At 35.4% G+C, this 13225-nt stretch overlaps 1 protein-coding gene across 9 annotated transcripts in view; it reads left to right on the forward strand.

Annotated features, from left to right (window-relative positions):
• Nucleotides 1-12388, forward strand: part of tafa1 (TAFA chemokine like family member 1) — a 176519-nt gene extending 164131 nt beyond the window's left edge. For 3 of the 9 annotated variants that reach the window (XR_011189474.1, XR_001478411.2, XR_001478409.2), the window contains exons 5-6: nucleotides 2376-2475; nucleotides 8955-12388. Coding sequence is in view for 5 of the 9 variants with exons in the window: in XM_015347100.2 (XP_015202586.1) it covers nucleotides 2376-2402 (27 nt within the window). In the remaining 4 variants the exon portion in view is untranslated. Of the gene's footprint in view, nucleotides 1-2245; nucleotides 2286-2375; nucleotides 2476-5124; nucleotides 5922-8954 lie in introns of those variants that run through there. The other 6 variants (XM_069189353.1, XM_015347103.2, XR_001478410.2 and 3 more) reach the window with 5 other exon arrangements.
• The last annotated feature ends 837 nt before the right edge of the window (nucleotides 12389-13225 follow it).

Below are 13225 nucleotides of genomic sequence, written 5' to 3' on the forward strand. Positions count from 1 at the left end.
AGTATAGTACTGAGGAAATCTCATGTTACAACTCTCTAGTCTCTCTAGTCCAAACAAAAGTCACCATTAATGCGTTCCTTCAAAATTAAAAGTCAACCCCCCCCCCTCCCCCCCAAAACTCATCATGTACTGTAGTATTACCAATCCCTAAAGCTGTAGTGCAATAAACAGAAAGATCTACCTTTTAATACAATAATTATCTATTCTTCCTCCTACTTCTTATTGATGCTGTGCTTCAGGCACCAGCTTTCCTGTCTTTGAAAGTGGTTTGATTTGGTACAGCTGGTTGGAAAGACTATTTTTCCTGTCATTTTGGCAACATTGAAATATATATGTAACACAAAATGATCCATAACAGCTACAACACTGAAAACTGCATGCTGCAACCTTCTCTTTTAACCATACATGTGAATTACTGCATAATGTACTGTAAATACTATTATGCAGTAAATACTGTATACTTCATTAAAAATATAATTTCATCTAAAAGCTGCTTTTAATGTCTTTGTTCCAATTCACTGTGTTTTTTAATTGCTATCCATTGTATACAAAAACTGCTGTTTAATTAAACTGTATGGTGGTCGTATTTATTCTGAAATATACAAAAAAAATACATACTGTATAGGCCAACAATTACTTATATTAATAATAGGATTCTTAATGTAGGTGAATTCTAATAAAAATTGATTTTAAAAAGCCATCTTAATTCTGTAAAAGTGCATAACATCATAAAATATCATTTCTTTAGCAAAGACTCTTTGTTCTTTTTAAATAAATTCAAGATTAATCTTTTCATCCACCACAGTTAGTATTGTTCTAAAGAAAAGCAACTGAGAGGTATTGTTCCCAAACCAGACCAATCTTTAGGGATTTGAAAACCTAATACACCTGCACTCAATAGCAAGAACAGGTATAGATTCTTTTTTTTCTGAGGCTGCATTTGTACTGAAATACTTCATAAAATATCTCAACACAAGGTTTTCTTTTACTGACATAAGCAGTAATTTGCTTTCAACCCATGCTGCCTAATGGAAACATATTCCAGACTACAACGTCAGTTCAGAAAGACTAGAATAGTAGCTATTTGCACGATCATTACCTACTACACTAGCTAATGAGAATTTCCCCAGTGTAAATTATCTGGAGATTCCATGAGCAGACTTATTTTATAATACAATTTTAACTGTTTAATTTCCATTTGGATGATTTTGTCTTGAAGCCTTGACTGCCATCTCAACTATCCCAATCTCTTTCTCCTTTAAAGAGGGTGATGTCATGGTCTACTGCAGACACTTTGGGGCTCCTATCCTTATTTGAGATGTGGTCTTCATTTAAGTACTGCAAGTGTGACTTTGAATATACAGTAATTATTCTTTCTGTTTTGAAAACAAATATAATACTAAAACGTAAATATGAAACTAAAATCACAGAGCCACAAGGCTTTGACACTGTTTAAAAAGCTGAGGACACACAAAACATGATTACTGACTATTCCTAGCGTATGTATTTCCTGTGTCACTAAGGAGTGGAGCAAATGATATTGACGTGTGCCTAAAAACTGTCCAAGAAATTAAGTATCAAATCAGCAAGCTTTATAAATCATTCATACAGGGTGTACACATAAAGGAAAAAAAAGAAATAAATACTGAAAATAGGAATGTTTCCTGAACAACACTATTAAACAAAGTGTATTTTTGAAACCACGGTGATATCAGTTACTTATCAAAATATATACATTAGATTTACTGTAGTTACTCACAGTAGAAGTTCATATAACATATGATAAGCCCTATGCTGGCACAGAACAACATGCTATGGTGATAGAATATAATTTTATTAAATAACTGTAGCAACTTCCATTAATACTGGGACACATGACCTTCACATCTGAAGTGAGATTAGACCATTTAAAAGCAAAAGCATCTCTAAAAGTGCAGCTGTCAATTTCTTTCTCAACTACAAATTCTAAGAGGCAAAGGATACTTATCATGATTTTGGAAAGTATTTTCTTCCTGGTTGTGTACTTTTCCAAGCCCAGCTAGAGTGAAAAGAAGTTGACTGGATTCCAAATTTCTGCATTCTAAGGTAAGATTTTAAATTATAACCCTGGCATCTAAAAGATAGTACCCATCTTTGCATTTTTGTGTTTGCTACTATTGTAGTAGATGTTATTTTCAAACCCTGCCTCAGATCTTAACTTGCATTCAACATCATGCTTTTCTTTTTCCCTCCTTTTTAAACCAAGCACACAAAATAGAAGCACATCAATTTTGCCTACACAGCAGGTAAATCACTTTTTTGGTCATTAGGGCAGGAAAAAAAAACTTTGACAGGAACAATAAAAAATTTAATTTCTCCATGACTTTTCTTTTCAGAACACCCAGCCGTATTCATCTTTTTAGCTCTGGAGGCAAAACACAGAAGACCTTAAATCCTGCAAAATAGAGGTGCGGCATTGCATTTGTTTTCTTAAAGGTTAGTTTGGCAGACAGTACATTTTATCTTTCCTTTCATCATCAGAATCACAGCTGGTGCTCCATTTTCAATGGTAAATAATAACAAATCATAATGACATTTCAGCATACCTACATTTTATACACAGTACATACAGTACCTGTATTTAAAGTTTCTATTGCCAAGAAACGTGGCTCATCATTCATGAATTGTATCAGTTTTCAGTTCTATTGATCATGTTGGAGACATTTTTCCCCCTTCCCCTTAAAAGACAGTCAGGAGTCTGTCTCAGAAGTTAAAAGAAGTTTGCATTTCATGCGCATGGGAGCAAAACACACAGAGATGCTTGGTGTATTTTTCTCAAAGTAATTAAACTAGAACAGTCCTTACATACATTAGTTTTCTATCTATCATGCTTCCCTGTGCTTACTTGTCAGTGTTCCAAAATCACACACATCTTCCTACCTCACTATTTGCTAAAGATAACATCTTTAATACAATTTAATACAATTGGTTACTTAGGTTTGTGGCACAGCATTCCCATACAAATTGGTATAGAATTACATGGTAGCCCATGTGTCCAGCATCCTTCCAATCCAGTTCAAACCAGTTCTAAATGTCCACCTTATAAAATATTGCGTTTTCTGCAAGTGTGTACAAAGTTCACAGAGACCCTCTCAACAAACAGATGTAGGGATATCCTGGTGGCCAAATACAGGACATACTGTACATGTATAAAATTGATCCCAAAATCTGGGATCTTAACATCCCCCCACCCTGAACAGGCCCAGATGGAGATCTCCGTGCCATAAAGCTTTAGCCAACTTTGAGTTGAACCTTATGGTGCTCCTGCAGGGAAGGCAAGCATGACTCAAGGCTAGTGCTTTGATTCTGCCCTCCACTGATGCTTAACCCCTGTGGCACAAATCTGCAAAAGCTGCATTAGGACCAGAACCAGAACAGCACACTGAACAGCCATTCACTGAAGGTAAATAATCCATCAATCTATAATCAGACTCTTGATCCCAAGAATGCTTGGCTATCTAGTAGTCAGGAGATAGAGACCTAAACCCTTACTGTCCAGGTTTTGGAAGAAAGTCAAGAAAAAACAACTAGACTGCACTGCAAAACCCAGCATCTCAAGAATGTTAGATTTCATTAACATTCAAGGGTGCCACTTATAGAAGCTTTGTGGTTTGCACTGCCTTTCCAAAATGTATCTAAGAACTTCAGCAAAAGCATACAATTCTAGGATCTGCGATTTCAGAGTTAGCACAAATTAAAGAGAACTCTGTTCATTATCCTTAAAATGTGAATCACTCTTGAAACATGAAGAAAGTCATCTCCTTGATGTCTTATATGTTATAGAGTCATAAAGGTGCATATACCGTACAGGCTATACAGTACATGCATAGTTACAGGTTATAGCTTAGCTTATCATCCTTCCAGCACTGTTCAGAGTTCTAGTTGCACACAATATAGATTTTTAAAATGATACTGTCATAACTTCCACATACTGTATTAAGTAGGAATGATAGAATGGTTTGTTTATTGGTTAGACCTATTTTTTAAGTAGACATTTTCAACTCATTTATGCTGTATTTCAGTTTGATTTGCATCTCTCATGTTGAGATCTACACAGCAGAAAGCACCATCTGAAATGCTTTCTAAATGATCCTGCAACATATCCAAGTGACCATTGATCATAGGTTGTTATATCACCCAGGCAAGCAGACCAACAAAAGCTCTATGTGACTTAGTCCTTTTGTTTGGCTGATTTTTTTACACGTCTTGTTTTCAAGGAGATGATTGCCAGTGTTGCTTGTTCTGTCTGGCAGACAACATAACAGTCTGATCTTTTATGTGTGGAGATATCCACAAATCCTATAATCTCCTAATCTCTGACATGCTTACTCTTCATGTAAGCCTATGGTTGGATTAAGACTCATGGGAAGGCTATGCTTATCCTTCTGTTCTGGTGACATTATCAGATGCTGGCAGTGGTCCTGGTGCAGATGCAGAAGTACACTAAAATACTTCTTCCTGTACAAACTGAAGTACAAAAACAGAAACAAGCTACTGGCAGCGTAAAATAATTTTTCCTCAATCTTGTCAAGTCTGCCTTGCAGATCTGCAGGGTCATATCCCATCACATTTAATCCATGCATTTTTAATTAATTCAGAGCTTTGTAGGAAGATGGCTTTCTAGAAAATGGAACCCTTTGTCTAGATGGTATCTCCTAGCAATTTGCCTCCTTCGTGAATATGAAATTTTAGTCTTTCATGGTGTTCTTTTCTGCTGACAAAACCCCTAGGACATTCACACAACCCCCAGACCTCATTTATCAGGGGCTGTGTAAGCAAATAGACTGATGGTTTAATTATTGTTAATATTATCAACTTATCATTCATTTCAAAAGTCACATTCCTCTAAGAATTTTTCATATTAAACAGTCTAAATATATAACGCATTTGGCAAGCACTTGAAGATTTCTCATAAGATTGATCAAATTATCCTCTAGATTTCCATGGCTACCTAACTACAGTACTTTGCTCTGAAAAGCAACAGTAACTTTTTCAATCGAAACTTTGTTTTGGCACTTGAGTTAGCACCCTCAAAACAAGCACCTGACGGCCTTGTCTTTCTCTGTCTTTCTTTATGTCTTTCAGAGAGGGAACTTCCTTGCCTATGTCACCATACAGGGACAAGCTTAATTTTGAGATGTCCCAGTGATCTCAGCTGATACCTTCTATCAAAAGCCCATCCAAGATCTTCATGATCTTCTTCAGTGGCTAAATAATAGATTGTTAATTTCCTCCTTTTTGTTTATCTTATGTCGAAACCACAGCCCCATTCAAACATTGCCTATGCTATATTTCTTGGCTATGAAAAAAAGGTCTGTTATAAGCAGACAATTTACAAATTAAAAATTGAATACAATGTCTTACAATATAAAAATAGGAGATCTTAAACTGTGTCCAGTGACTACATTTTGAATCCCACTGTCATAGGTAAAAAATATGTTTGATCTCTGAGAAGTATTTTAAAACAAATTCAATCTCAAAACCATAAATTGTCTATTGGTGCATCTGAAAATAACCCTTTATTCTTATTTTGACTTTTGACAATTACAAGACTTTAACAAATTCTGTACATTCTGTAAATTCTGTTTTAAAAGCTACATGTTTTCTATTAGGATAACATAAGGGACTCTTCAATGCCCCTTGAATTTAAGATAGGCGTGTGCTATTGGTTTTCAGAGCAAAAATGGTTTATTAACAAATATCAGGACTATGTAGTTTTACTTGACAAGCAAACCTGAGGAGCCTGAATAGATACACAGTCAGAATCAATTCACATGGCAAACTTAAGATGAGAAAACACCTTTCTTACAGTACACTGCCTGTTTGTTAATTTGCTATTTTCTGTGTAAGCTATTCACATTAAATAAATTTGGTGCATCTGACTGTCTGGAGTTTTCTTCTACACTAAAGATCGTGATCATCTTTATACTGTACCAGTAGAGGAAGCAAAAATAAAAACAAAGGATGCCCCAAACTCATGCAGTGCCAAGTTCTTTTTAGAAGTAGGGAAAACTGTTCCTCTGAAAATTAAAAAAAAAAAGAATTTATGTGCAGTTCAAATTCTCAAGTACCTTCAAGCTGAATTTAAGGACCAGTCTATCTCACCCTGTACTTCTTTTAATCTCAAGTGCTAGTCCTTTTTCTGTGATCCAATGAACTATGAATGCAAATTTCACCCAGTATTTGTCATGTTAAATGAAATTACAACACAATGAAATAATAAAAGAATAGATCCTAGGACAGCAGCAGAGGCAAAAATGAGCTTGCAAATTCATTATATTGTCCATCAAAACACATCTTGCTCACAGTCTTCAGTGATGACAACATAAAAGGACAGCAGTGGCACAAATTTATCTTTGTCCAGACTTGTCCCTCTGCGTGACATGTTCCTGCTTATTTTTGACTGTAAATGGATGTGTTGTCTCTTTCCTTTCAACCATAAGATGTGTTGAGTTTGACATTTCCCTGGGAGTAGTGATTAGGCCTTAGCATTCTTATTAATCCTCACATTAGAGTCCCTGTGGACTAGTCGAAGCATACCTAGCTGTTTATTAAGAGGGAACATGCAACATTGTCAGAAATATGCTAAAAGTGTTTCATGTACCCACAGGGGTCATTTTAATTAGCATCAGTATATGCATAGCACCATAGGTTGTGATGCAGAAAAATTGCACTTTTATAACAAGAAGACATCTTTATTTGTCATCAGGACCAATGAAGGTTAGGCAACAGTCACAGAATCCATTTAAATTTAGGGAAGGTGTTTTTTTTTCAGAATTGTTTGCTTTTCAATATTTGATTTAATATGATTATTTGTGTGAGTTTTGATTTGAACCATTTATTATAGGATTAAAGAGATAAATTAATTGACTAAAAAAATATATAAGATATAATTTTAAGATATGAAATATAAACTGTTATTAATATGGAGTCTAATTTGGCCTAATAGGATATAGAAAAATGAAAAATGTAGTCAGTTCTCCAGAAAGGCTAATCAATAAATCAAATAATGTTGATGTGTTTGTATATACGTACGCACACATACTGTATCAAAGCATTTCCAGCCCTTCATTCAGAGCATGTTGTACAATACATTTTTTGGCATGTTGTTTCTTAGGCTTAGGCGACATCTTGAACAGTTTCATCAATCATTCTCATATATTTAAAAACGTATTAATGTAATTAAAAAAAACGGTAAAAAAGCACAACAAAAAAATTAATAAAAATTTGTTTTAAATTCTTATGTTTCAAAAATAGTATTTTGTTCTGATTTGTCTGTCACTTGCTTGGTTAGGCAATGGAAGTGACATGGGTAGTAAAATTTCACCATTACTCTGTCAAATCACAAATGTCCATACAAGAATTCATTGCCATTCTTACATGACAACTCTCCAATCAGTACTAACCAGAAGAAAAGATCCAAAACTTAATAAATTAAAGCTAGTATTCTTTGGAGATTATAATCATTGTATTTGTAATAAAACATTTTCTTTAGAATATTGCATTTTGTAAACCCATTTATTCAAGTAATACATTTACAATAGTACAGTAGTACAATAGTACAGTAATACAGTATTATTTGAGTAATACAATATTGTTATATAACTGGCACTTATCATTACTTTCTTATTCATTTGTTACCATAAAATGTGTGAGCAATATTAAACCCTGTATTTTTTTAAAAAGACATCTCTAACTGTAGTTTAGGCCCCCTTTCAGCAGCCATAACTGCTATGAAATCTGTCTTGTTTTTATATGTGTGGTTATAACCTCAGTTTCATTCAAGGAATATTCTCTTGATTTGTTAAGCACAGTTCAATATACAGTAGGTTAAATCACACAGCGTGCAGGCTAAGCTCCATATTATTCATATGTATTTGTCCAGCAGATGCCTTTTTGTTTTGCAGACGAGTTACAAAATAGTCCAGACATCTCTGGTTTATGTTTGGGCTACAGCCCTAGACAGCAGTAAAGGGATTTGCCAGCTATCTGTGCACAAATGTCTTGTAGTACTTGACTGGCACCTGTGAGTTTGCACTGTTGCCAATGAAAGCTGCATACTGTAACTCCTCCACTTGGTTTTAACTGTTAGGTGTACATGCTATACACACATAGGATACAAGAGGAAACTACATGGACGTGCATTTAAAAGTGCAAACAGGAGAGGCTTTTTTACACAAAGGATTGTAGTAGTCTGGAAAGAGCTTAGCCATGATACCCTGTTTCCAGGAACTTGTACCCTTGATTCTTTCAGGTTGAAGACGTTTGTATTAATTCGCGTCTAGCATTGAAACAACTAGAAATAAGCCCTTATTTGGAACATGCCTGATGTTCTTCTTATGGCAGACAGCTCTGACAAGAACACTTTTCACAAGCAAGCATGCACTATCTTTTCTCCTGTACTGAAAAGAGTTTTTTTAAACAACTGTTTAATCCAAACCTGGAATAAATTCGTAATTCTCAGTCATATGTTAAAATGATTTAAAATTGAAAGCCCTTCCAACATTAAGTTAAAAATATACACATTACTTGGAAAACAAAAGGGTCATGAACAGTTCGTGTGATTTCTATGTTTCAATGGGTACAGTGTTGCTGAGGGCAGTCTTGTTTATGTGATAAAAATAAACAGAGTGCCACAATGATTCAAGACTGTAAGAGCTTCAGGACTGCATGTTTAAACATTTTTATCCTCCCTGAGCACTAGATATGTTTGTTATTCATTAAAAGGCAATGTTTCTGTTTTAGTATTTCTAACTGTTTTAGCAGTTAGGGGATGAATTTTGGATAGTTCTGCTGAAAGATTTCCTTGTTCTGAAATACAAAATAAAAGCATTCCTCTGGGTGTGATTCTCATTAGCTTAAAATGGAGTATACCTTTGCATTTTGATCTAAGTGTTTTTTAAAATCTTTTTCAGATTCATCCCAGGACCTAACAAAGAGCTTTTTCAAAGAAAACAAACACAAACTCTTCCATAAGATGGACAAAACCATTACTACATGGGGACAGGAACGGATTATGCTTCATGTTGTGATCTAAAGGATGATATTCAAGACAAAGACTTGAAATTGTTCTGAGGAAGAAAAAAGGTGCCAAGGATTTTAAAAACAAGACTTGACCATTTTGCTCAATGGGTCCTGAACTGGTGACTTCATCTCATGCTAGTGGCATTTATAGATCTTGTGTGGCTTTTGCAATATGGAAACATGTTTTTTCCTTTAAAACATATACAACAGCTATTCCAAGGATGTACAATCATCACATATTTTTAAAAATGTATGTTCCAGATGTTGAGCCTTCAATATAAAAAAGGATCCTCAATGAATGGTCAAACTGGATCATATCTGGATCTTCTGCACAAAGAAGTTATGGAAATCAACATGGAAAAACTTTTAAAATAGAGCCTTCTGCCTCTACCCTGGTCCATCATGCAACATCAGCATGCTGGCTTTGCTTAAACATGCCATACATCTTCAGTGCATTATAGTGGTTTAGCTGTCCATTTTGGATGATTTGAAAAAGAAACAAAAACAAGGAAAAAGTTGCCTTTTTTGCAGGAATAAGGCAGGCAAGTTCTGCCAGTAAACTGGAAAAAAAACAATGTCAGTATATCTTAAGTTATCTGTTGGCATGGTCTGTGTGTTTCATGGGAGCTCTCTTTGTATTTAAATATTCTGTATATAAAATTTCAAAACCTTCATCCAATTCATGAAGTCACAAGATGGTGATACCAGAATTCTTCACAATGCCCAAAGGACAGTTTTACTATTAATCAGCTCTGAATCCAGAGTGAACATTGTGAGAGGAATCTCTTCTCTTTGTATTGGATGGTTTTCCAGCACTTGTTTTGGCCCAGAGAAGCTTTAAAACTACAACTGAATATAACTCATAGCTTTTATTTGTTGACAAGTGAAGTGTTTTAACACCAGAGGGGGTTCTCTTTCCACATTGTATTATCTCTGGACATAAAACACAGCTGAGATAAATCTCACAAAACACAAAAGCATTCTTCATTCTGAACTAGACTGCATCAAAGCCTGGGCCTCTTCAAAAATTAATTTTTTATTTTCATTTTTTTAGCATCTGACATTGATAGCAGATGTTATATTGTCTTTGTTTTGTTGGTTGGTAGATTTTACTAACATAAATACAAGATGAGAAAGTGGTACTGAGAAAAAAACAATAGCCTACATCTTCAGAAACCTCCATTAGATATACAGCCTTACCAGAATAAAAAAGGTTTTTTATATATATATACAATTGTTGCTGTTCTCCCATTCTTTTCTTCCAGAGAATGCATTATCATGTTTACTGCCAGAAACACCCATATTATTTAGAAACAAACTTACAGTATGTCCCTTGTTATAGTAATTGTGCTGTTAAAAAGACCTCCAACTTCAATTCAGCAATTTATGATGCTTAGTACAAAGCACATAAAACATAAACTTTAAAGATCGTCTATGCATGAATAGTCATTCTAAAATGTGTAACATTCCTTTACAGATTAACTTTGATGGTTGCAACACTAAAGCTCACAGAGCACAAGATTCATCTTAACATCACTGCCCAGATCCCCTGACATTCCTGACCTTTAGTGTACTGCTGGGGTGCAATTCTTAAATGCACGAAACCAAAGGAAAAAGAACAGTAGCTGCAATAAACCCACGATCCCAAAGGTTTTAAGGAATAATAATAATAATAATAATAATTGCTTACACTTAAATAGCGCTTTTCTGGACACTCCACTCAAAGCGCTTTACAGGTAATAGATAGATACTGTAGATACTTTATTTATCCCGTAGGGAAATTGATTAATGGGGTCTCCCCTCCAGCACCACCAATGTGCAGCATCCACCTGGATGATGCGACGGCAGCCATAGTGTGCCAGAACGCTCACCACACATCAGCTATAAGTGGGGAGGAGAGCAGAGAGTAATGAAGCCAATCCATAGATGGGGATTATTAGGAGGCCATGATTGGTAAGGGCCAATGGGAAATTTGGCCAGGACGCCGGGGTTACACCCCTACTGTTTTTGAGAAACGCCCTGGGATTTTTAATGACCACAGAGAGTCAGGACCTCGCTTTTACTTCTCATCCGAAGGACGAAGGAATGCTTATATAATTTAACTACCAAAGCAAAGGCCCAATCTCTTGACAGAAAGCAAACTTCCTGGAATAAAATGTGGCATTACTACTGGATAATTACATCACAACACCTCCAGAGTATTCGCAAGTTTGAGTTTTTCACCTGACAAATATATACTGTAAATCAGCATCTCTAATTCAATGGCTAAAACACACAATGTGTTGGGACTTGTGTGCACCGAGAACAGGTTGGCAAATTTATTCCAATGGGAATGCAGCCCAGTCCCACCACAGTGGGACATGGATCATGTTAATCATGTGTGGATTGAACTGCACTTTACAGTAGTTCCTAGGGCTTCCAAAAGGATTGAGACATCACTATGAACTAGTTGCCTTGGGCAATTGATCTCAGCCTAAGATCAAGTGATCTCTCGGGGGTCTTTGAAGATTCCAGATAGGCACCACCGAAACAACACAAAGATTTCCCCTTGATGACTGCTGTCTTATCAAGGATCAGTTTCATGATCATTACTGCCAACACCTCTGCTAGTTTGCTAGGAATTTGAAGTACTCTTTTTAATGTCTCCATTCCAAAACAGCCCCCAGATAGAGTTTATAGTATTAATTATGCATTTTCCTTTCAATTTGAACTTGAAATGCAATCGGTGAAATACATAAGAACCCCTTACTGTATATACATTAAAATAGCTGAGCCTTCAAGGCTTTCAGCCTTCATTAGATGTGCCAAATAGCCATCTTGCATTTGTAACATTTCTTGAGTAATTTGCAAGTGGAATGAGCATTTTTTTTTACGTCCTCACATTTGATTCAGGCTCTTTATGGACAATGAAAGATCACAATAAAAGTAATGAGGCGTTAAAATTAAACAGTTTAAAGACTCAATGTTTTTCACTTAAGAAATACAAATATTTAAATTATTTGTTAAGGATATGTTAGTGAATGTAAACTATACTAACCTGCTGTTTTGTTTTGTTTTTTGAACATGGAAAACAAAGCCACATTCTAGAGAAGACAATGCAACTAGACACTTTTATTTCATAGCTGAACACATGGAATTTAAAATGAGAGCTCGGGAGGAATGGCAACAGTCAAGGCATCCCTCACCTCTGCTACTCTTACTCCATGAATTCTACATCTACTGTACCTTCCCAAGAATCTATAAACACAGTAAACCTCTCTTGCTCGCATTGGTCTTTCTTCATGCCTCCTCCCGATCTCTACATGTGCAGCATCCCTTGGTTAACTTTTCCAACCGCACAGGGGTCTTAATTGTCTCAGGTGGCTGACCCATACCAAGTACATGCCTAAACTCCTCAATAAACATTTATGAATTGCTATTGAGAAATAACATAGAGCATAGTCTGCTCTATGCTATTTGTACGCTTTGCTCATCCATGCAAAATTGCTAAAATACTCTCCAACTGTAAAACTCTAATTCTTCAGAAACGTCATATTTTAGCTTATTCTGAACTGGTACATTTCCAAGCTGAAAAATGTAGGTAATATATTAATATACTTGCTGAGTTTCTAATTATTTTCTGCAATGATTTTGCATTGAATTCAACAAGGGTGCCCCATGTCTAATAACAGATTCTGCATCATTATTTACCTAGTTACAGTACTCTTAACTATTTGCTCATTAATGCTCAATATTATGAACATTTAGATGAATTCCTGACAACATTTTCACCTAGTGACTTTGTTTTCCCACGTTTCAAATTTAAACTCCCATAAATGCACATCAAGTATGTGTCAGATCTATTATTAGCTATTACTAATCTATCATTAGTACTACATAAGTACAGTTATCTGTGATAATATTTGATGATATCCTCAATATATACAGTACCTGTGTCTTTTCATCATTTAATACATCTTTCTTTTTCTTCCCCAATATATACTGTAGGCAGAAACATTATTCATTTATGGAACAAAAGATGTGTGACTTCCACTTATACTGGCAGTTCTAGTGCCCTTTTATTCTGGTAGCAGAAAGGAAGATACTCCACATCTTCTTTTTTTTCATGAAATAGAGTGGCTCACAATTGCAGAACGCATTCCACTAGATGCGTGTGACATTG

The sequence above is a fragment of the Lepisosteus oculatus genome, chromosome 4 (genome assembly GCF_040954835.1).
Source record: "Lepisosteus oculatus isolate fLepOcu1 chromosome 4, fLepOcu1.hap2, whole genome shotgun sequence".
NCBI lineage: Eukaryota > Metazoa > Chordata > Actinopteri > Semionotiformes > Lepisosteidae > Lepisosteus > Lepisosteus oculatus.